At 39.7% G+C, this 21241-nt stretch overlaps 3 protein-coding genes across 15 annotated transcripts; 2 read left to right on the top strand and 1 right to left on the bottom strand.

The window, feature by feature from the left end:
• Positions 205–5628, top strand: LOC109714499 (probable ADP-ribosylation factor GTPase-activating protein AGD8). 3 transcript variants are annotated; one of them, XM_020239164.1, is made up of 7 exons: positions 319–552; positions 677–795; positions 2008–2446; positions 3080–3343; positions 4043–4165; positions 4928–5029; positions 5291–5628. In XM_020239164.1, exons 1-7 carry the CDS (start codon positions 484–486, stop codon positions 5396–5398), a joined length of 1224 nt encoding a protein of 407 aa, XP_020094753.1. In that variant the 5' UTR covers positions 319–483; the 3' UTR covers positions 5399–5628. The 3 variants fall into 3 exon arrangements, with proteins under 3 accessions (XP_020094755.1, XP_020094754.1, XP_020094753.1); XM_020239166.1 differs by lacking the exons at positions 4928–5029; positions 5291–5628 and adding an exon at positions 4277–4452 and having other exon boundaries at positions 205–552; XM_020239165.1 differs by lacking the exon at positions 4043–4165 and having other exon boundaries at positions 207–552.
• LOC109714498 lies at positions 5807–21241 on the top strand. 11 transcript variants are annotated; one of them, XM_020239158.1, is made up of 20 exons: positions 5807–5935; positions 6008–6100; positions 14584–14759; positions 14865–14946; positions 15049–15126; positions 15267–15326; positions 15431–15535; positions 15898–16008; positions 16257–16298; positions 16568–16677; positions 17314–17441; positions 17501–17628; positions 17773–17815; positions 17905–17996; positions 18270–18318; positions 18981–19051; positions 19873–19992; positions 20089–20204; positions 20453–20498; positions 20952–21236. In XM_020239158.1, the coding sequence occupies exons 2-20, from the start codon at positions 6086–6088 to the stop codon at positions 20982–20984; spliced, it is 1605 nt and encodes a 534-aa protein (XP_020094747.1). In that variant the 5' UTR covers positions 5807–5935; positions 6008–6085; the 3' UTR covers positions 20985–21236. The 11 variants fall into 11 exon arrangements, 9 of the variants coding, with proteins under 9 accessions (XP_020094747.1, XP_020094746.1, XP_020094750.1 ...); XM_020239154.1 differs by lacking the exons at positions 5807–5935; positions 6008–6100 and adding an exon at positions 12642–12993 and having other exon boundaries at positions 20952–21241; XM_020239160.1 differs by lacking the exons at positions 5807–5935; positions 6008–6100 and adding an exon at positions 12643–12993 and having other exon boundaries at positions 14584–14754; positions 20952–21241.
• On the bottom strand, positions 7752–8834 carry LOC109714500 (putative gamma-glutamylcyclotransferase At3g02910). Its single transcript, XM_020239167.1, has one exon. The coding sequence runs from the start codon at positions 8643–8645 to the stop codon at positions 8085–8087; it is 561 nt and encodes a 186-aa protein (XP_020094756.1). The 5' UTR covers positions 8646–8834; the 3' UTR covers positions 7752–8084.

Below are 21241 nucleotides of genomic sequence, written 5' to 3'. Positions count from 1 at the left end.
GGTACAAGTGAAAATAATCAAGTGATTCTGGGTCAAACTTGGAAGTTGAACTTTGCAATAAACTCACTTATTTATATAATTTTATTTAATTTTGTAAATAATGCTATAATTAAAGCATGGGATTTAGGATAATAACCATGCGAATAAGCAAATGCGGAGGGGATCCGAACCCAACTACAAAGATCCTCAAACGCTACCGCTACCGCCATTACGAAATTTCTCAACGGTCACCACACTGACACCTGGGCCCTTCTTAAGCGGGCCCCACATGTCAGGCACACTACACCGCATATTATCGTTACACCGACCCCTCACGGGATCCCCTTACTTTCCCCCTCGGGAGACTCGTGGATCGCGTTTTTGAATCGTCTTCTTCCTCTTCCTCTTCCTCTTCTTCTCTCTCTTTCTCTTTCTCGTTCTCTTCTTCGATCAAACCCTGATCCCTCGCTCTTTGTATTGGGAGGAGCTAGAGAAGCGGCGCCGATGGCTTCGGATAGCTTCGGCGACAAGAACGCCGTATTCCGGAAGCTCCAGCTCAAATCGGAGAACAAGGTAATCCCCTTTAGGGTTTATTGGACTCGTTTCGACATTTTGATCTGTTTCTAGCTCTTTTGGGGTGGATTTGATTATGTGATGTTATTGATGTAGATCTTTGATCTTGATTTTGTGGTTGCAGGTGTGCTTTGATTGCGACGCGAAGAACCCGGCGTGGGCGTCGGTGACGTACGGGGTCTTCCTCTGCATCGATTGCTCCGCGGTCCACCGCAGGCTCGGCGTTCACATCAGCTTCGTGAGGTAACCTGAATCTTTTCAAATTTAGGGTTTAGGGTTTAATGGGATCTTATCTCTTTGGTTGTTCGTGGGGCATTTCCGTTTGAAAACCCTTTAAGATTTATAATTTCTTGTTTCCTTCCTTTTAGGGTTTTTAGCATTTTATACCAAATCCTACATTAAAAATTATGCCACAGATTTTTAGATATTTCGAAGTGAAGAATAATGCGAAACAACCGTTGTACTTTAAAAGCTTAAGTTGTTAGAGAACGGTGTGATTCAAATATTTTTATATTTAACAAATAATTATTGCCACTTGACATGCTTGGGATGTATGAGCTGCACAAAGGAAGATCCAAATTAACATTACAATTAATGGCTCAATATAAAATGCTTCGAATTTGACATCATATAAGAAGAGTTCCATTACTTGCATGGGGAAATCAATGATATTTTCCTGATGTTATTCGTGTAGAGTGCAGAAGGGTGATGGTGATCTTATCCTTGGCGAAATGCTTTTGCCTTTTGTTAATTGAAGAAAACAATGTAGGAATAAGAGAAGAAACTGATGAGTGATCTACCATGGGGTGCCAGGGGAAAAGTTCTCTTTCCTTCTAGAATAGACAAAGGGGTGATTTAGATTTTTTGACATGCGATAAGCCATATAGGTTTCCTCGATAGTTGGCATGTTGAAAAAAAACATGCATAAAAAGAATCTATGTGTAGCTTTTATAGGACAATTAGCTAAATTAACGTAGTTTAGATTCGCCAAGTTTGTTCTATAATATCGTAGTGTACTTTTCTCTTGTCATGGCCCTTAATCATGACAAATACTTTGACAAAGGTGGGTGTGATTGTTTGGAAAACTGAATTTCTTGCTTATCGTGAGATTTGCAAGGAAGCATATCAAGTGTTTGCAAGAGTTTGAAGCTAGGTATAGAGAACTACTATTGGTTTGGGTGTCCCTCTAGTGCGATATAACTGAGATATAAAAGCTTATCTCATCATTAAAATTATCTTCTTGAGAGGTGGAGTTTACTCCGGCCCGTTGGTGGAGTTCCCACCTCTGTCGGTGCAGTTCAACATAAGCTTGACAAGTAAAACACTCAAATGTATATAATTGTGCAATGTGAAGAAGATTCTGATGGTCTGGTTGCAAGTGCTTGCCTTGATGGTCCAGTTTGCTTCGATCCCTTGTTTCATCTCTTCGTTGACAAATACATCTGCATCCTGTAGGTCAACTAATTTAGACTCATGGACTCCGGAACAGCTGAAGATGATGGCTTTCGGAGGCAACAATCGCGCGCAGATCTTCTTTAAGCAGCATGGGTGGACAGACGGTGGGAAAATTGAGGCCAAGTATACATCAAGAGCCGCTGAGTTGTACAGGCAGATGCTGTCCAAGGAGGTTGCAAAAAGTCTTGCAGAAGACAATAGCTTGCCGTCCTCACCTGTTGCTGTATCCCTGGTACCAGATATAGGAAGTGGACTTCCTGAACTTAAGCTTGCGGAGGAAACAAAAGCAAGCACGAATGAACAGCATGAAACTGAGATTGCCTGTTCCCCTAGAGGTCCAGTTCGTTCTACATTTATCAGTTCTATCAAGAAGCCTATTGGTGCAAAGAAGATCGGAAGCAAGAGTGGAGGACTTGGAGCCCGAAAGCTTACTACAAAGGTTAACTATTTTCCCAATCCTGCAAGTTATATGCTAACTTATTACATTCCCAACCGATTTGATATAGGTTGTTTTGGGTAATTTGTTTATAGTGTTTTCACTGATTCAATCATAAATATGATCAACAAGCTTTTCTATCTCTTTTTGGCTTCTTGAGCTAGCCTCTCTACTTTGAAAAGCAATAGTCAGTCATTTGGCAACAAAAGAACCTGGAACTTTTCTATGTAGGGAAACTGAAACTGGACACCAATACCAGAAGTCCCAATTTGGAGCTGAAGAAGTTTGTAATGAAAAACTTGTTAATGTCTCTTCCTGCTTGGCGCGGCTGGAGCTTGTGCAGCAGTGGTGTTGCAATAGTGCTATTTGAGAAGCTCTTTTGTATTGAAATCTCCTCAATTACTTTCTGCTGCAGTAGATACTCCAAATTGGATCTTCCAGATGTTCTGTTTGTCAAACTCTTGGCTGAAGTAGAGTTGTTGTTCCAAAAGTGAAGCTAAAGAGGCAAAAGATGTTGGGTTACTTGGCAACAAATCTTCTAATATTCCTTTTTTTTCTACTTCTCAATTTGGGCTTCGAACCAAATCTTCTTCGAACATAATGAAGAATTTACCTTTTTCAACTTTCCAATTGCAGCCAATTGAAAACCTCTATGATCAGAAGCCTGAAGAACCAACCCCTGTTTTGACATCCTCGGCTAGTACCACCACATTCCAAGGGCTATCCCTCCCTTCTCAATTTGAATACATGGAAGATATACCATCATCGGCTGAGATCACCTTCGGAGGAGCTCAGGATATCGGTCATGTTACACCACCAAAATGTTTGAACTTCTTTGCACAGTTTGAAATGGACGGTGGGTTTCAGAAAAAGTTAATCACTGGTTCATCCAAGGCACAGGTAAAACTCTATTTGCTTCTTTGAATTATGTTGGACCTGAATATACTTAGTTGAAATATGCTCCTCCTGGGAGATTTATTTTTGCCAACATTTTTTTAAGGGTAATTAATTTGTTGCTACAATGACTAACATGCATTTCCAAAACTGTGTTGTTTAAGGTAATATCATAAAGAACTGAACTTCTCTGGTTGTAATATGCATCAATGTAGCTTTCTTCTTGGTAGTATTATTTTCTTGTGAAAAAGTATATAGATGCGGGCTTATCCGGGGATTACTAAGGTATTGTAATAATTATAATTTATGAGCCACTATCTTTTGCACTTCCAGATGAATTCAGATTTATGATTTTCTCTAGATGAATTCAGATTTATGATTTTCTCCAGATGAATTCAGATTTATGATATTCTCCAGATGAATTCAGATTTATGATATTCTCCAGATGAATTCAGATTTATGATATTCTCCAGATGAATTCAGATTTATGATTTTCTCCAGATGAATTCAGATTTATGATTTTCTCCAGATGAATTCAGATTTATGATTTTCCTTCAATTTTTTTATCTGCAGCAGGCTTATCTATGGTAAATTTATATTAGCCGTCATAAAAGTACTCAAGTAGTGTGCACAATTATTGCCATCTATCCAAGTGATTTATCGAGTTATTTTACTATGTTTTGTGACTTCTATATTGCTCTTTAGATGCAAGAAAGTAATGAAGCTAGACAAAAATTTTCAAATGCAAAGTCAATATCGTCAGCTCAATTCTTTGGCGATCAGAACAAAGCTGATATAGATGCTCAAATCTCCCTTCAAAAGTTTTCGGTATGTAATTTTATCTACTGGCAGAAATTAATGTGATAACTAACTATATTCTGAAGCAATTCTAGCATAAGGCCATCATTTATGTGACTTTGGCTTTGATTTCAAATTCAGCTATCGCTTACTGGCTTGGGCTGATTGATGGGTGTGACCAGCTGTAATGCATATTGCCCAAGTTGTTCTAATTAGTAGAAATTGCCAGAGTGTTGGCCTTATTGAAGTTTCTCGTGGATGTGTTGCTACTGTATTTTTTTTGTCTTTTTTTTCTTTTTTTTCCTTCGTTGGTTGGTGTGGGGGCTTTTTTTGGGGGGTTGGGGGTGGGGCGTAGGGGGTGTTGGTGTTGGGGGCACATCCTTGCAGAATAATCTATTTAAATAAATATTCCTGTAAAATCTAAATTTTCACACTTCACCCTGGAAAGTGCAGCTTTTAGAAAACACCCTTATCTTTACTCAGGAAACCATTCAATTCATGGGGCCATCTGGTTTTGTGCTTAAAAGTTTCTGTAAAAGGGGCTTTTCTCTTTATCAAATTGGACAAGGGTATGTATAATAAGAAATTATGTGTTGAACATAAATAAAGAATCAGATTTTGCAGGGTATATATTTGGATAGATAAAGATCTAATGGATCCGTGTAACTACATGTTAAATGAGCTGATATATGATTTTGGATTTTTTTATGGTTTTTTTTTAAAAATTACTGCTATTTGCTATGCTTGTTCAACTATTTGAAAAAAAAAACTCTTCCCTAAATCACCGTGTAGGGTTCGACGTCCATTTCAAGTGCCGATCTGTTTGGTCATAATGAGGATGATACTCGTCTTGATGCAGCTGCTGCAAACCTGATCAACCGAATCTCATTCAAGGTGTCCTTTTTAGTGTCTTCTGTTATACTGTTTGCCTAGTGTTGGAGATTCACTTAGCGCAAGGAAAGGAAAAAAGGGAAAAAAAAATCTCTTCAAACTTCTATAATATTGTTTCCTCTTATGTTTCTAATGTTGCTTTACGAAGACACTGTAAATCATGCATTCTATTCCCCCAGTCTCTCATGTTTTGATATGCTTTCAAAGTGCTTATTTAGATTGTCACAGAAAAATCTGCTTTATCGTCTGGCATGCATTTTTCAGGCATCACAGGATTTATCGTTGCTCAAGGACATAGCAGAAGAGACGGGGAAGAAACTGACGTCACTTGCTTCCAATCTTTTCAATGATCTTCAAGGCAGAATTCTCTGAACCATGTGATTCATTAGATTTTTGTGAATACATTTTCAGAGGGGGGCCTCTTTTATTGATACAAGCTCATATCAAAGTCACCAAGGCTGGCTATTCTTGCTGAGCACGGCTCATTCTATGACTATTTGAAGCTGTGAAGCTATAGCAAAATATAGTATTCTATTTTTTCGTATTTTTTAGTAAAAAAATAATATGCTGAGTTTAAGCTGTGTAAAGATGTGATTTGCCGTTGAAACTGTGCCACTACTGAATGCTTGTCATTTAGTGTTCCTCTCTATTCTCTAACCAACCATCGGCAATCCTAACTCATCTACTTGGGCTAAGTCTATTGGTGGAACGTTAAGTCATTTGTGCTTGGCTAGGGTGTCTTCAGAAGCACCGGTATTTTGTTACTTCGGGTATTCGCACATCGAATTTGCATAGCAACTCATAGGCTGGAGGAGATGAGTGGGGAATCTCGATATGCATCACCAAGATCCGGCATCTTGAACTATGACTTTAATGCTGATTCAACTGTGTGAAAAATTACAAGTATCAGTACGTATCCTTGCTCATCTCACTACGTTGGCGCTAAGTTACAAACTAACTGTAAATTTGATTATCTTGCAGCTATGGCTTCTCACTTACAGAGGATGGAGCTTATTTCACAAGCGTAGAGCTAATCTTTTGTTCTAGTCCAATGAAAAGATGCCAAATCAGCAAGTAAGTTAATCTGCAATCACCCTTTTACTTTATTGTCATTCTTTGTTTTTTATCCTTTCCCATTCTTTCCTCTTGAACTTTGCTAATTTGGAGGATGTAGTAATTAGCGGCTTGATTATAGGTTACAACCCTCCGTATTCTATTAGGGACCTTTGACCTTATAACGCCAAGCAAAATGACGAAGAGATTGTATTTAACTTCTCTTCACAATAAAATATGAGATGTCTGGAATTGCATCATCTGAACATTTAGTTTGCCTACTTGTGCAGATTGTAGTTGCATTTTTTTTTTTTTTTTAAAAGGTAGCATGCTACCGCTTCATTCATAAAGATAGTGAATTAAGCAAATTTCTGAGACAGTGGTTCTATGTACAAACCAAAAAAGAAAAAAAAAAGATAAAAAAAAAAAGGAAATTGCAGTTGCATTTTTCTTCTTATTTTATTTGCAGTTTGTCAACTTTTGGATAATTTTATAATGTGTTTACTAGGGTCCCAAACTAATAGGCATCCTGACTGTCCCTAGCCTCTTGAAAGCTGCTCCCGTGAACAATAGAACATCCCATCAGAGTGTTAGGCGTACCAGGGCTTGTTTGTTCCTGCTGTAGGTTATAATACTGTTTGAGAAACAGTATTAGAAGAAACATTATATTATTATACTCTGATAGCAATAATTTTTTGGTCAGAAAATCTTCTTTTGAGACTCGAAGTTGTGGAGTAAATTTATTTAATAGAAATGGAACCTTAGGTGAACAATCCACATAGGACATGAGTCACACCTTTTCTATTATATAGACCAAAACAACGGAAATCTGGACATCGGGGGCCAACTTGGTTTAACATATTAGTTTAATTTGGGGCTCTATGATGTGGTGATTAGGACGTTGTTTATTTTCCGTTGTTCTTTGTTAGTAAATGCTAACCCTACACTCTCCCGTAGAGTCACATGGACTAGTTGGAAAAGTTATTCTAAGAGGTGTAGTCACATGCGGAAGAGACCAAATCAACGACGGCCTCATTTCTGTATCTAGTCTAAAATTTAGAAAGAGCTAGATCACTGCTTTTTTGTGGCTACATTGTCGAAATCCTTTTACAAATTCCATACGGATTGACCAATTGTTTCTATTGCAAGTGGTAAAGGATTTGATGGTTAATACCTGAGATTTTAAGTTCGAATTCTAGTTGATTCATATTTTCAGCTAAGTTTATTTCTAAGTGAAATAAACGAAACGGTTGCAAGTGGTAAATAACTTGATGGTTAATACCTAAGATTCCAAGTTCGAATCCTAGTTGATTCATATTTTCAGCTAAGTTTATTTTTAAGTAAAATAAACGAAACGGATAGCATGCTAACTATCTCTCAAAAAAAAAAAATGCTATATGGATTGCCTTCTGTACAAATTTTACATTTGCAACCATAGTTCTTTTAGTATTTTTGTTATGAAAAAGGCTACAATGTACATCTCTGTTAAGATGTGAATTTTGTACCCTTTGCATCCTATGGTTCACGGAAATTTACATAAAATTTTAGTTAAAATAAATGTTGATATGGTTTACAAAAATTTAAATAAATTTCAGTTAAAATAAAAATTGATGCGACTAAAGAAAGAATGTAGTGAAATGCACATCTTGTTTAGTATGTACATCTAGTATAGTAATGTAAAGATAACTTTGCTCTCTTGTTAGGGGAATATTTTCATACAATTAAATAATCATAATAATTCTTAAATAGCCGAGAATATTGTTGCCGCCGGCACCATTTTCCTCATCAATGGAACTCTCTTAGAAGATTTCAAAGCCCTTCGAGGGTGAGAAAGTACAAATAAATTGTCACGTGTCTGGTTATCTCAGAAATCTAAATTTAAATCCGTAGAAATGAAGACTAAATAATCTATTCGAGGCTGAACTTCCGAATTAAATTACGTTGGAAACTAAAATGTTGCGTGCAATCAACTGCATGAGGACGACGACGACATCAACATCAACATTCATAAATTTTGTGCGGCGGTGATGAAGATCCGAATCTGGTCGAGGAAGGTGATGTCCTGCGGCCGATCCTTCCTCCTCACGTATCCCTTCGTCTCTTTCGCCGAGTACTCCCCGAGCCCCTTCTCCCCGCTCCTCCTCCACAGCTCCCCCGCGTAGCTCCGGTGCGCGTAGTACGCCTCCGCCTCCACCTCCACCTCCACCTCCTCCTCCCCTTTGGCGGGGACGACGACGGAGATTGGGAGGCGCTCGTAGTGGCCGCGGGCGACGCCCTCGAGCTCGTCGAGGCGCGCGAGGGCGCGGGGCGACACGGCGTAGAGCTCCCCCGAGACGCGGTCGCCGGAGCCCGGGAGGTTGAGGAGGAAGGGGACGCGGTAGGGCCCGCAGACGAGGGGGAGGCGACCCGCGGTGGCGGCGCCGCCCACGAACGCCGCGTCGCCGCTCCGGACCAGGTCCTGGAGGAGCCCGTGGTTGGAGAACCCGTGCTTCAGCGTCCCGTACGTGAACACCAGCGTCCGATCCATCATCGCCTTCCCCGTCGCCATCGCCGATTCCGCTCCCATCGATATCCACGCCAAGGTACCTCCCCCCCCCCCTCTCTCTCTCTCCCTGAATCCTACTAGTTATTATGGTTTTGGAATTGGGGGGTTCGTAGATGCGTGGGAGAGAGGGACGGAATGGAGGGTGGGGTACGGAAAAGGAAATGGGGATTGCGTTGTATTTTCTGGGCCTCAGGGTTCGATTGGTGGGGAGTTGGTTTGTTGCACTTGGCGATTTTATAGAGGGATGATGATTTTGGGTGGGGTTTAACGTGACGATAAAAAGAGGATAGAGGACGATAGTGGACCACGTACCATGGTTTGTGTTTGCGTAAATGCCCCGGAGGAGAGTTTTTTGTCCTCTCTATTGAAGCGAAGGAACTCAAAGGGAAAGCGCCGCGTAACGAAACGGACCACTTTACCCCCTCAAACACATCATCATCTAGCATAAATCTTTTGATAATGTAAAAATTTTCACTACGTTTAGAATGTGGACTGTAGCTATAAAATAATTATGTCGTTGAAATCGCTAGTTATGAGAGGATTTTCATTCAGCAGCTCAATCATTTGCGTAGTCCTACGCGCCACCATTTTGACTTTAGGAAATTTGGAGTCAGGGGACCAATCTATTATTTGCTGTTGAGGATTATAATTCTCCTCGTTGATTAATGAGGGTAGAAATTTGTGCGCACGGAATTATTGTCGACAATGATGGGTTGGTAGGAACTGGAAAAGGACAGGTCCAACATCTAAAGTAGTTCTGGCCCAGCCCGGTCATACCAAGCTTTCCCAGTCCAATCCCACTGGGCTTAGACCCTTTCAATGAAAGAACAATCAACAACAAACAGCCTGATACAAACCCAAAATTAAACAGTCCATCACGAAACAATATGCAAATTTACAATCTACATATAGCAAATGTAGCAGGCCATCTCGAATGACTTAAAGTCTTACTAGTTCTCTGCTTACATTGTTTAACACTTACAGTGATTCGACTGAAGCTATTTGATCTTACTTTTGTTTTTGTTTTTCTACATGGAGAAAACACATGAATTGTTGAATTGTAATTTTTAATAAATCGAAAGAATCTAAATTTTTTCTTGCGACTAAAACAAATAAAACAATAGTATTCAAAACAGAAATTCCAATACAAATCTCTTAATTTGTCTTTAAATTAAAGGATTTTTTTATATATATTTAGAGAAATTCGGCTGCTGCAGAACCCACCAACCAAACCGAACCAACGCCAACATTGACATTTGGGAGTCGCTAAGTTTGAAACTTGGTGCACAATACAATGCCGGCCACGTGGTGCGCAGCAGAGGAGACGTAATTTTCAGTTAATCACAAATTGACACGCGGAGTCCCGAAGCCCGAACAAAGAAGGAATTCTATACTGTCACACTTGCACCACGTCATCAATAACAAGCCAATTACATTTCTTCTTTTCAAACAAAAGTACAATAAAAATACTTTTTTACAATTATGATGGGACATATATTCTTAAAAGGATTAATTTGATTGATTTGTTACGCCACGTCACTAATATATCCGTTGCATTCTAGAATTTTTCCGAACAGAGAGAGGAGGCATCATTCGGAAAGCGGGATACGGCTAAGAGGAAGGTGACGACGTTATCACGTGTACGACGGACAACCGACACGTGCGAGCCCTCCGAAACGTCGCTCCGGACTCCTTTGTTACCACCGCCGTCGCTTTCCCATCCTACGGTCCACAGTCCACGACACCACCTCACCTTATCCCCCCCTCTCTCTCTCTCTCCGGAGGACAGCTCTCCGTGCGAAGTAGTTTTTGATTTTTTGAAATAGAGCTACTCCCAAACGAGCATTGTACAGCATCTCCACTTTGAAAAATTATATAAAAAAAATATATAAGAGGAAATAGATATTCGATGCGCTTGATTTTAATCGAACGGCTATTAATCATTATAGCACTGCTTTCGGCGAAACGTTAAATATATAATAATAAAATATATACAGTCCACTTTCAAAATAGAATATCAGCAAAATTTAAATCAAAATAAAATATATGTATATATATATATATAAGACTTAAATTAATGAGCGACCTTCGTAGCCGGCGTTTTCCGGTGCCGAAAAGCTTTCATTGGGCTCGGAAAGTGCCAATGCCGCCCCTTGCCTTTCCCCTCTCCTCCACCTCCGGAACCCGATCTCGATCTCGACAACTTCACCCTCTCCGCCTCCGCCGCTGCCGCCGCCGCCGCCGACCTCGAGAACGGCCACAGCGCCGCCCATCCCCGCCTCTTCGCCTCCCCCTCTCCTCCTCCGCCGATGCCATGACCGGAGGTGACGGCGATCGATCTGGAGCGCGGGAGCTGGAATCCGATGGATCTGGAGCGCTTGAAGGCGGGCTCGCTCTCGATGAGGCACGAAACCCTCCCCACCGCCCCGATCCCCGATGCTGCGGAGGATCTCGCGTAATCGGCGGAGGAGGAGAGCGAGGAGAAGGACGACGAGGAGGAGGAGCAGGAGGGGAAGCAGGGGCAGGGGCGCACGTTGGCGCAATCGGGGCACAAACGGAGCAAACGGTCACGGAGGCAGAAGGGGCAAACGCCGTAGAGCGGCTTCCACGGGTGCGTACGACATCGCCACACATCATCCTCCCCATCCCCCTCCTCCCACAGCGACACCTCCTCCGCCGCCGTCGATCTCCACTCCCCCTTCATCTCCGCCGTCCCCTTCCCTTCCCCTTTCGAGTTTATTTATTTATTTATTTATTTAGAATTGAAGAGAGAGTGTAGAGAGATGTAGCGAGAGAGAGAGAGAGAGAGGGGGCCAAAGCGAATGCGAGTGCGCCTAACCCAGGGGTATATAAGGCGTCGATCTTATCTCTAACGGCGTTAAAATCTCAACCGAACGCCAGCTACGCTGTGACCGAGACTGCCCTTGTTGGACTGCTTATTTACGACTGTGCCACTGTGTAAATCATTCACTCGTTCGCCCTCGGTTGAGGTTGAGATTTGGACGTCGCGTCGTAATCCCCTCCTACGCGTGGAATGCGGATGCACCTCCGGATGTTGGCGGCCGTACGTTTAGTGGTAGGGAATTAATGGATGGATGATGACGATGGTCTATGAAATGTAGAGCTGTGATGGTTTGTTATCTCTCCCTGCACCAGGCTTATTCTTAGCTATAGGCCACGATCACTAAAAGAGCACGTTCGGCATCGCATAGGAATTTCATTTCATCATATAAAAGATAAATAAATAAATAAACTCATGCATATCGCTTATAAATAAACAAACTTATGCAGTAGTGACGTGAAAATGTATGATAACTAACCAAGATTTGATAAACTATTTATTCCCCTTTGTAATTTCAAGAAAAAAAAAGGAAAACGCGGTTGGTATGATGGTGTAGATTTGTTTGTAGATTTATTTGGAATAGTACGGTTCACGGAGTGTTCGGATGGACCGGGTGCATTTATTTTTTTAAGCAATAATGGGCGATGATGGAGGCGTGCCGTGTCACGTGGGCCCGTGGGGGTGGTGGGGTGGGGGAGCGCCCGGGATTCGCACGATCGCGGGCGCAGTGGCGTGCGGAGTCGGTTAGTTGATCGGAACACTCCGGAATGTCGGGGCGACGTGACGCACGATCGGCTCAGTTGGCGAGCGCGCGGGCTTCGAGGCACGCGCACGTTTTCTTTTCCCACGTAAATTTGGAGAAATTTTTTTTAATTTGGGCTCCCCAGGCCGGGCCCATAATATAAGTCGGTGGGTTTGGGTCAAGCCAACCTGGATTTTTACGGGCTTAAATGATTTAAACGGCCTAACCCCACCTGATTAACTGGGCCGGGGGCCCAATCGGATTGATTTTTCTTTCTCTTTTTTTTTTGTTTTGTCAGGCGTCATATAGTACCCAAGAGCGTAAGTGGAGTATATAAAGAAGCAGCCACCTGCAAAGATAACTTTTCATACTATAAATATTTAAGACAAAATATCAACCATCGGTGGAATCAAACCAAACCTTTTTTTGTCTTGTTCTTTTCACTTTCCTAATGTGTTTGTGTTCATACAATAAAGTCATCAGTGTATGTGCGTGCCCTCGTGTTGATTTTCGCTGGTACGCGCAGGAGTTAGTTTGAGCTATTTTTCTCCAGTACCAGAATCTTTTTATGCTAATTTCATCGCATTCTTGGAAAGTTTCCGACGACTTTGACGCTACCACCCCCCCTCTCTCTCCCTCTCTCTCTCTCTCTCTCTCTCTCTCTCTCTCTCTCTCTCTCTCTCTCTATATATATATATATGTATATATATATATATACATACCCATTAAATCATAAAACGCTTGGCCCCGGATTTGATCGGAGCTTCGCTTTCCCAAAGAAGCAGGTACGTTAATGCCCTTCTTCTCCTATCCCCACTCGTTTCCTTCTTTGATTTGATCTCTGATGGTATCTAGGGCTTAATTTTGTTCTTCTTTTTTTTTTTTGAACGGAATGATCAGAGAGATTTTGCTTTAGATCGCTCTTCTGTTCACCCCCCGTTCGATTAGAGGACGCAAAGATAGGGGTTTCCAGCTGCGAGATCCTGTTCTGCTTCTGTGTAGCTCGATCCGCTTCTTGATTGCGAGATTGAGCTAAGATTTAGGTATTCTCCATAGGAATTCGTGGTGCTTGATNTATATATATATATATATATACCCATTAAATCAAAAAACGCTTGGCCCCGGATTTGATCGGAGCTTCGCTTTCCCAAAGAAGCAGGTACGTTAATGCCCTTCTTCTCCTATCACCACTCGTTTCCTTCTTTGATTTGATCTCTGATGGTATCTAGGGCTTAATTTTGTTCTTTTTTTTTTAACGGAATGATCAGATAGATTTTGCTTTAGATCGCTCTTCTGTTCACCCCCCTTTCGATTAGAGGACGCAAAGATAGGGGTTTCCAGCTGCGAGATCCTGTTCTGCTTCTGTGTAGCTCGATCCGCTTCTTGATTGCGAGATTGAGCTAAGATTTAGGTATTCTCCATAGGAATTCGTGGTGCTTGATCCGATTCTGTCGATTTACCGGATAGAAAGAGGAATTTACGGGACTACTAACACACGTGATCCTGTTAGGGAGTGTTAAGGAGTGCTCGATTTCGTATAGTATAACCAAGTAGCAATTAGTAGGGTTTGTATGCAATCTCGGCGGTAAAGGAATTTTACCGATCGGAACTAATCCTTTACATCATATTGTTGCTAAGTGGCTATTAATTATGACTAGAATTGCCCATCGTGTACATCGCCAATAGGAAATGGGAAGCCTGTCGTTCTACAGCATAGTTATGTGAGCAAGACAAGTATTGCGAAAATAGCTACCGCTGTCAGTTCTGATGTACTTTCGGCTGAATCCTGATATATACTGCTGCTTGGAAGGTTTTTAAACTTTCGATGGGCTATGCATTAATCTTCGACATCAAGGTTAATGCGTCTGAGAGTGTCCTCTGTTGCTAGGACGAGAAATTGCTTTCTATATGGTATTATTTCATTCAATGTATCTGCTATGAACTGTAGAGGCGAAGCATAGTCCTGCACCTCCGCGGGATTGATTTTACTTTTCAAAAGGGAAAGCTATATAAGTGTGGATCGTCTTTTCTTGCTTATCTTTTCTCTCACAGACTGCCCTTTACCCGCATATGTTCTGATGACCGGGATTTCTGCTTACATGTCAGAAGAAATACACTTGAAAAAACCAAAAAGGAAAAGAAAATTATCAGACGGTAGGTTCACTATAATCAATATCAAATGGAGGAGATCATAGTGAATATTTTGTCCTCTGTAGTAACTGAAGAGAAAGTAAAAAACGAATTCAAAACATCATGAAAATCACTTCGCAGTTCCTCATTATACTATATGAAATATACTTCTAATGTTAGTAGTTTGAGGTCTTTTTTCTTTATTTTTGGGTGTGCTGATCCTTACTGGACAAAAAATTTTGCAGCACGATATACAACAGGATATGCGCGACCCTTTTAATTCTCCAGTAGATATTGAAAATGCGGATCACCGGTCACCGATTGAGCTCACACGGCCCGATGTGATGTCACCTCATACGGATTATATGCTTGGGAATGGTGACTCTGGGCCGTCGATATCGAGCTCCGATTATTTGGTCAGGTCATTTCAGCAGAAGGGTCATTAGAGGATTGTTTAGTTAATTTTCTCGAATTTTACTATCGAATTGGTAGATTTGTTTAAGCAACCTGTTGGTTGGTCAAACAGGCATCAAAATCACAGAGCATCTATTCCCAATAATTCAAGCGGGGAAGAACTCAATACCCGTTTCTTGGATCCAGAAATCACGGTAATTACTAAAATGCTGCAGCTTCCAAGTAAATTTAAACTGTCGATCACTGTTAACTTTAATTCGTAGCAGTACTATTGCTGACTGAAGTTTATGTCGCAGGAACTTTACTCTAGATCTCGTTTCCAGGAAGACGAGATCGTGATTCTTCAAAAGCAAATTGCACATGCCTGCTTGAGAGTATGGAGACAAGAGTGACTTATAAGCAACAGAGATTATGATTCAGCATTTTTATTTCTGCTGATTTTTCTTTCGTTAACTTCTCTATACAGTGAACTAAAAGCTTTTTTATTTGATTTTTGTATTTATTAATTTATCAGGAGCTTGAGTTGCTGAATGAGAAGCACATTTTGGAGAGAAAGCTTTCTGAATTACGACTGGTCTGAATACAGCAAGAGTAAAGATTAATTGGCAGCTGATCCTTTTTTTCCACCTGATTTTATATATATATTTTTTGTTTCTTTTTCTTTTTTATTTTTCACAGGCAATTGATGAGAAGGAGGATGATGCCATATCTGGGGCCTTAAAAGAATTAACTCAGAAGAAAAACCATCTGGAAGAAAATAGAAGGCTTGTTAATGATATAAAAGTACGTCACTATTGTCCACTCCTAAACATCTCTTTAGGTTTAGTTGTTTGGCTTGGTTCGAATTGACATGGTGGGATTTGTCAAGATGCAAATTTGCGAAATACCCTGCTGGAAAGCATCTTGATATTAACTTCAAATGACAAAGAGATTTATGTTACCAATGGTATCAAGCTACAACTTACGAACTCAAGCATTGTCCCACATAATCTAATGTGGGACTACTTGATTGTGACAAAAATATGCTACATTTGACCTTTTTTTGTCCTTGCAAAAGTTTGCAAATTTTGTGATGTGTATTACTGGGTCTTTCATTGTGAGTAGGAAGCTCTTTTTTCGTTTATGATTACCTTTCATGAGTTTAGATTGCAGAGGAGGAAGTATACAAATTCACATCTTCTTTGATCAGCTTGTTGGCTGAATACAATATTCGTCCCCCTTTGCTAAATGCTTCAACACTGACAAGTGGCGCAAAGGTAAAACTCTTCCAACCCTTTTTTCTCAGTCGTTTTGTGAAGAATGCTCTAACTTTTCCTAGTAACATCCTTTCACTTTAATGTACTGCTCATATTGATCAACTAGAACAGATCAAATATGTAAAAGGAAACATATATAACATGTTTCAACATCTTTCTTTAGTACTCATAGAAGCACTCCTTTTGCATTTAGCTGCATGTAATGATTAATATCATACATACTAACATTTTGTTATTTGAATGTTCAGCACTTATACCAAAATATGGAATGGAAGATCAGATCTTTGAATGTAAGAAAATCGTGCTTGAGTCTCCTTTTTATATTTTGATGTTGACAACCCAACAAAATTGTTAAGTTGATTGGAACTGTTATATCCTTGGAGGCTAGTTTTGGTGAGATAAACCATGTTTTAGGAAATCATGCTGGCAGTAATACGCCTTCCAACCATCAGCTTGCAAACCCCAAAACTCAACTTTCTACCTCCTACATGGTATCGGCCGCATTGTGCTGTTGCACATATCTTCTTTAACTGTGACGGCGTTGTTAACATTATGACAGAAAATGCAGGGGTCAAAGCATCAGTACCCTCAGCAACCAAGCAATCAGCATGTCGAGCCGGTGTTTGACAAAACAGGCTTCATTCATGACTATGACCTGATGGATCCCAGGTATGTAAACATTGTTCGGAACCCTGACATGCATCAACCATTCATTAATGACAAACCCAGAGAGTCATCATCAGCTTTTTATACGTTAGTACTGTGTTGCATTCAGATTAGCTTTTCTATGGGAGTTGTTTTCTTCAAAATACTGTACACATGGATTTTGACATTCAGCACATCCATGTATCGATAATATTTTCTTATCTGAGTGACCTATTTTCTTTTCTTGGTTTATTTGAATTTTTTTTTAAAAAAAATTAAACTACTGAAAAGTATTTGCAAAAAACTAACACCTTGAAATAACTGCCATGATCTTATCATCAGACTTCTATCTCGTGAAAAGTCTGTAGTTTGATTTATTCATGTTTTATCTCTTGTCCAAGAATTAAAAAAAGTAAGGTTATCATCTAAAGTTAATTACTGACAAGATCACACATTCTACTTAAAGCATTTTGCAAATTATGTTGGTTTAACTAGAACTGTTTATTATAAAATGTAGCTTGTGTTAGTTGTAGTAAAATGGTTGCCAGAGGATTACCCTCAAAGAAACTGCCAACTTATAAGGCTATTAGCGCTCTAACTGAGCTTTATGAGAAGAGCTGTTTAACTTCCTTTCATGCACTAACTAATTGTCTCACACAGGGAGACTGTAGGTCCTAGTGGTGCTTATTTCGAAGATAATACTGGCGATGGAGGAAACTTACGATCAAATGCCGATTTACAGTTTTACATGCTCAACGCGCAAGACAATCATGAATACTCTCTTGATGGTAAGGATAAAGTACAGTACAGCTGTATGGTTGCAAACTTCATTTTCATTGATGAGAAGTTGGTGTACTAGGTGAGTTCCCCTTCCCCGGTATAAACGATTTTCAGATTGCTGGTGAGGCTAGGCCAGGTTGCACTTTAAGAGCTTGCGGCTTTCCTACAAATGGTACTACTCTATGTATCTTTCAGGTAGTTGACTTACTGTTACTGATCCTGCATTCTTCAGTTATTTTCTCAATTTCAATGTCAATCTTCAATCCCTTCTCTTTTTCCTCTCATTTTTATGTTATTATAATCAAATATATGTGTTTCTAAAAGTGGATTAATCTTTAGTGGGTTAGGTATCGCGAAAATGGCACTAGGGAGTCCATTGAAGGTAAGTAATTGATTGTAAACAGTTGTACTTCAGAAATGTTGGTTTCTTCAATAGCTTTAACAACTTCTTTTAATTATTATCTAATTTAGGTGCCACAGTGCCAGACTACGTGGTAACTGCTGATGATGTTGATACCCTTCTTGCTGTAGACTGCACACCGATGGACGACAATGGCCGCCAGGTTGCTTGCTAACATCAGATTTTTAGCGTCATTCTCGGCTATTTTATTGTAGTCTACGTCAGTTTATGCCTCCCATATTCATATTTTGATTTTTTTTTTTATTGCAAAATTTGAACAAAGTAAACCTTCAAGAAAAAAAAAAAAAAATCGAAGTATGGTCATGTGTCATTTTCTACACTTGAGCGTCTGCATGATACTTGGTTTGTTTTCAACCCATGGAAAAGTGCATGCTATTGGTTCTAGGATGTTGATATTCACTTGATTGATTGTTAGGGTGAATTGGTGAGGGTGTTCGCCAACAATCAGAACAAGATAACCTGTGGTGAGTTTCTGTTGGGTCAACTACTCTCTATATTCTTTAGTGGCCGTGAATACCAGCAGGTGCCTTCTATTCCTTATACATTTGATGCTATACTAGTTATATATGAGCTGCGCCCTATTCACATTGTATCAACTCTTGAAGGACCTTTATTTTCTTATTAGTCCCTAAGCGAACAGAAAATAATGTAATGCGAGACTGAAAAGTAGCGCATCATTGCTTTTGTCCAATTAAATAATCAAAATATATGAAAGTCCTTGGACTGGGCCTATTTATCTGACAGCTACTGCTAAACATAAACTAGGAAAGGGCTCTCCTCAACTAATGACAAGAATACGACCACCTTTCTTTTACACAGAATGACATCCGCAAGGCACCTAAAAGTTTCGGAGAAATCAGAATATTCATTTATTTTTATATTTGAGAATTGCATCCAAAAGGCACTGCCATCTTTATGCCTTTACTGTCCTCTTGCACTATCTGATAGCAGATGCTCAACGAAGTCATCTATCTCACTTTGCTGACAAATTTTTTGTTTTTATTGGAATCTGCTGTAATTTTTTAGTTGTACCAATTTGTTAGTTATATATATTGGATCTTTCTTTCTTAATACATTTTCAATGCTTTTTTCAAAGGACAAGCTGATTTTGTTTGACTTTGTCCAGATCCAGACATGCAGCGTGACATCGATTCATATACTTCTGCTGGAAGGGCTACATTTAATGTTTTATTACTGGTATACATTGCTCATGTCTGTTGTTGGCTTTTGTTGTCAATTTTGTCTCCCATTTTCTCCATGCCGCTTATGCCATCATTATCTCAAATTGATAGTTCAATGAGATGGGGGGAGTTAATAGGATATTGTTTCTACAGTTAGAGTATGACAGCTAACTCAAAGAAAGAAGATTATGATGGCTAAAATGTAGTTCTACATCTGGTATGGTGTGCGATGGGCTAATGAGGAAACAACTTAGAAATGGAGTTTTGCTATTGGAGGATATTTAATTGTGAGGGTTTAGTAGAAAAGATAAAATAAATAATTGCTGTATCCAACGCAAGTTACACATTGCCTCTATGGGGGATAAGTTTGGTGAAATTTGATTAATGGTCTAGTAATGGATACCATGTTATGCACTAGTAAGGAGCGGGCTTATTCAGGTTACAGGTGCCTTGCGAGGGTGTGGAAGACCAAGATATGGGAGGAAACAGTGCAGAAAGTAGAAAGAATTGGCTCAACAAGAAACCTTGCCTACCAATAGAGTTGAATGGAACAGGATCCCGATGGCCAACCCCAGCAGTTATTAGGACTGCGGGATTATTTATTGTTATCGTTGTTGTTCTTCCTCTCTGCCATACGATGTTAATTATGAATCGCATGGGTATGTGTTAAATTGATTGATGATAAGAAAGCCAGCCCATATGACCTTTGCCTTCCAAAGGTTTTCTGTTCAGATCTTGCCTAGTGTAGTTCTTTCTTCGCTGTTGTGTTTCTCGTTTTGTTGTTTCTATCATATCATCACCGCATATTAACATATACTAAAGGTCATTATTATATAGGTTGATTCTTCCGATGATTGGGAATTAACAAATTTGATCTTGAGGAGAACTGGCTACCAGATTAAGGTTAGACAGACTGAGGCAGTGCTATTTGAAGAGAAATATTCATCGGATTTGCATGTATGTTTCTCTTTTAATGCTATAACCTCTCTTCATATGTGAACCTATATTTCCTTGATCATTTTAACCCCTTGATTCTCTTATCATTCTTCACAGATCAAAGTTCCTTATGGATTCTCAAACCAATTTGTGTTAGTAACTTCCAGTGGTACAAATTTACCGTTTAGCACCGGGGGAACATCTCAGCCGTCAAGCACGGAAAATGATGTCCGGTACTAATTTCTTTGCATCTTCCATCCATCTGCGGTCCTCCTATTTCTTAGAATTTGCCTATATTTTTGTCTTTCTTTTGCTCTACTCTTCTATAAGCAAATAATGCTGGTCGTTTGTCTTTTTCTTCTGAAAATTCACATCATACTACCTAAAGCATGTATATGCCAAGTTATGCACTTAGTTTTTTTTTGTACTTATTATTGCCATGTGCATTTATGGCCTAACTTGTCTCAAATTTGTTTTGAAGATTGCGCGATATTGTTGTTTTGACCATGAGGATTTTCCAGAGTAAGGTATCTCTTGGAACTTATGCCTATTTCATTACCATGCCTAACTCTGTCTTTTGCTTTTTGGTCAATCTTATTTGCTTGCATGTTCTATCCGCTCTCATATTCTCCATCTTGAATTTGTAATTTTTATTAGCAATCTATTTCTTAGCATTTGCTTTTGCCAATGAATATAGATGCACTCTCGTTTCTTGTAAATTGTCTTCTAAATTACAAGTCTAGATTGTCAGAAAGTAAATAAAGTAGCTTCTGCTCGTATGCATTTTACATAGTACAAAATTTGGAAACCCTTCTGCCCTGGCTCTAGTATGCACATCCTTCTCTGCTCTTGTGATTTAGAATTTCGGGTTATAGCTTCGAGTGATCCTGTTCATGCTTTGGGCATGAGGTAATAGTGACATTATCACGTATCCTCTAATTCCAGTTAACTTACTAGCATTATCATTCAATCCCACACAGGCTGTCGACGGTAAAAGGAAAGGCAAGGCATAAGACATTCATTACCTTTTGGAGCACTACGATCCTTATAAAAGAAATTTTGCTGATTCTTTTTTCTTTCTTTCTGTGTGTTTTTTTTTTTTTTTCTTTTGGGGTGTTTGTTCAGCACTGCTGTAACTTGTACCACGTTGTATGTAATTTTGTTGTAATGCATTCATGTGTAGAATAGCTTGTCCGCATTCTTATATTAACTTTGTTACAATATTATAATCATTATTGATAACTGCATTCGGATGTAGGAATAAATTTCA

The sequence above is a fragment of the Ananas comosus genome, linkage group 8 (genome assembly GCF_001540865.1).
Source record: "Ananas comosus cultivar F153 linkage group 8, ASM154086v1, whole genome shotgun sequence".
NCBI lineage: Eukaryota > Viridiplantae > Streptophyta > Magnoliopsida > Poales > Bromeliaceae > Ananas > Ananas comosus.
Note: the sequence above shows the minus strand (reverse complement) of the source record. Positions and strands in the feature narration are given on the sequence as shown.

Coding starts and splice junctions, on each gene's coding strand:
- LOC109714499 (XM_020239164.1), top strand. CDS start 484: ATGGCTTCGGATAGCTTCGGCGACAAGAACGCCGTATTCCGGAAGCTC. Junction 796..2,007: donor GTTCACATCAGCTTCGTGAG/GTAACCTGAATC, acceptor TGCATCCTGTAG/GTCAACTAATTTAGACTCAT. Junction 5,030..5,290: donor TCAACCGAATCTCATTCAAG/GTGTCCTTTTTA, acceptor TGCATTTTTCAG/GCATCACAGGATTTATCGTT.
- LOC109714500 (XM_020239167.1), bottom strand. CDS start 8,645: ATGGGAGCGGAATCGGCGATGGCGACGGGGAAGGCGATGATGGATCGG.
- LOC109714498 (XM_020239154.1), top strand. CDS start 12,907: ATGTATATATATATATATACATACCCATTAAATCATAAAACGCTTGGC. Junction 17,442..17,500: donor TCATGAATACTCTCTTGATG/GTAAGGATAAAG, acceptor ATTGATGAGAAG/TTGGTGTACTAGGTGAGTTC. Junction 17,629..17,772: donor CTACTCTATGTATCTTTCAG/GTAGTTGACTTA, acceptor ATTAATCTTTAG/TGGGTTAGGTATCGCGAAAA.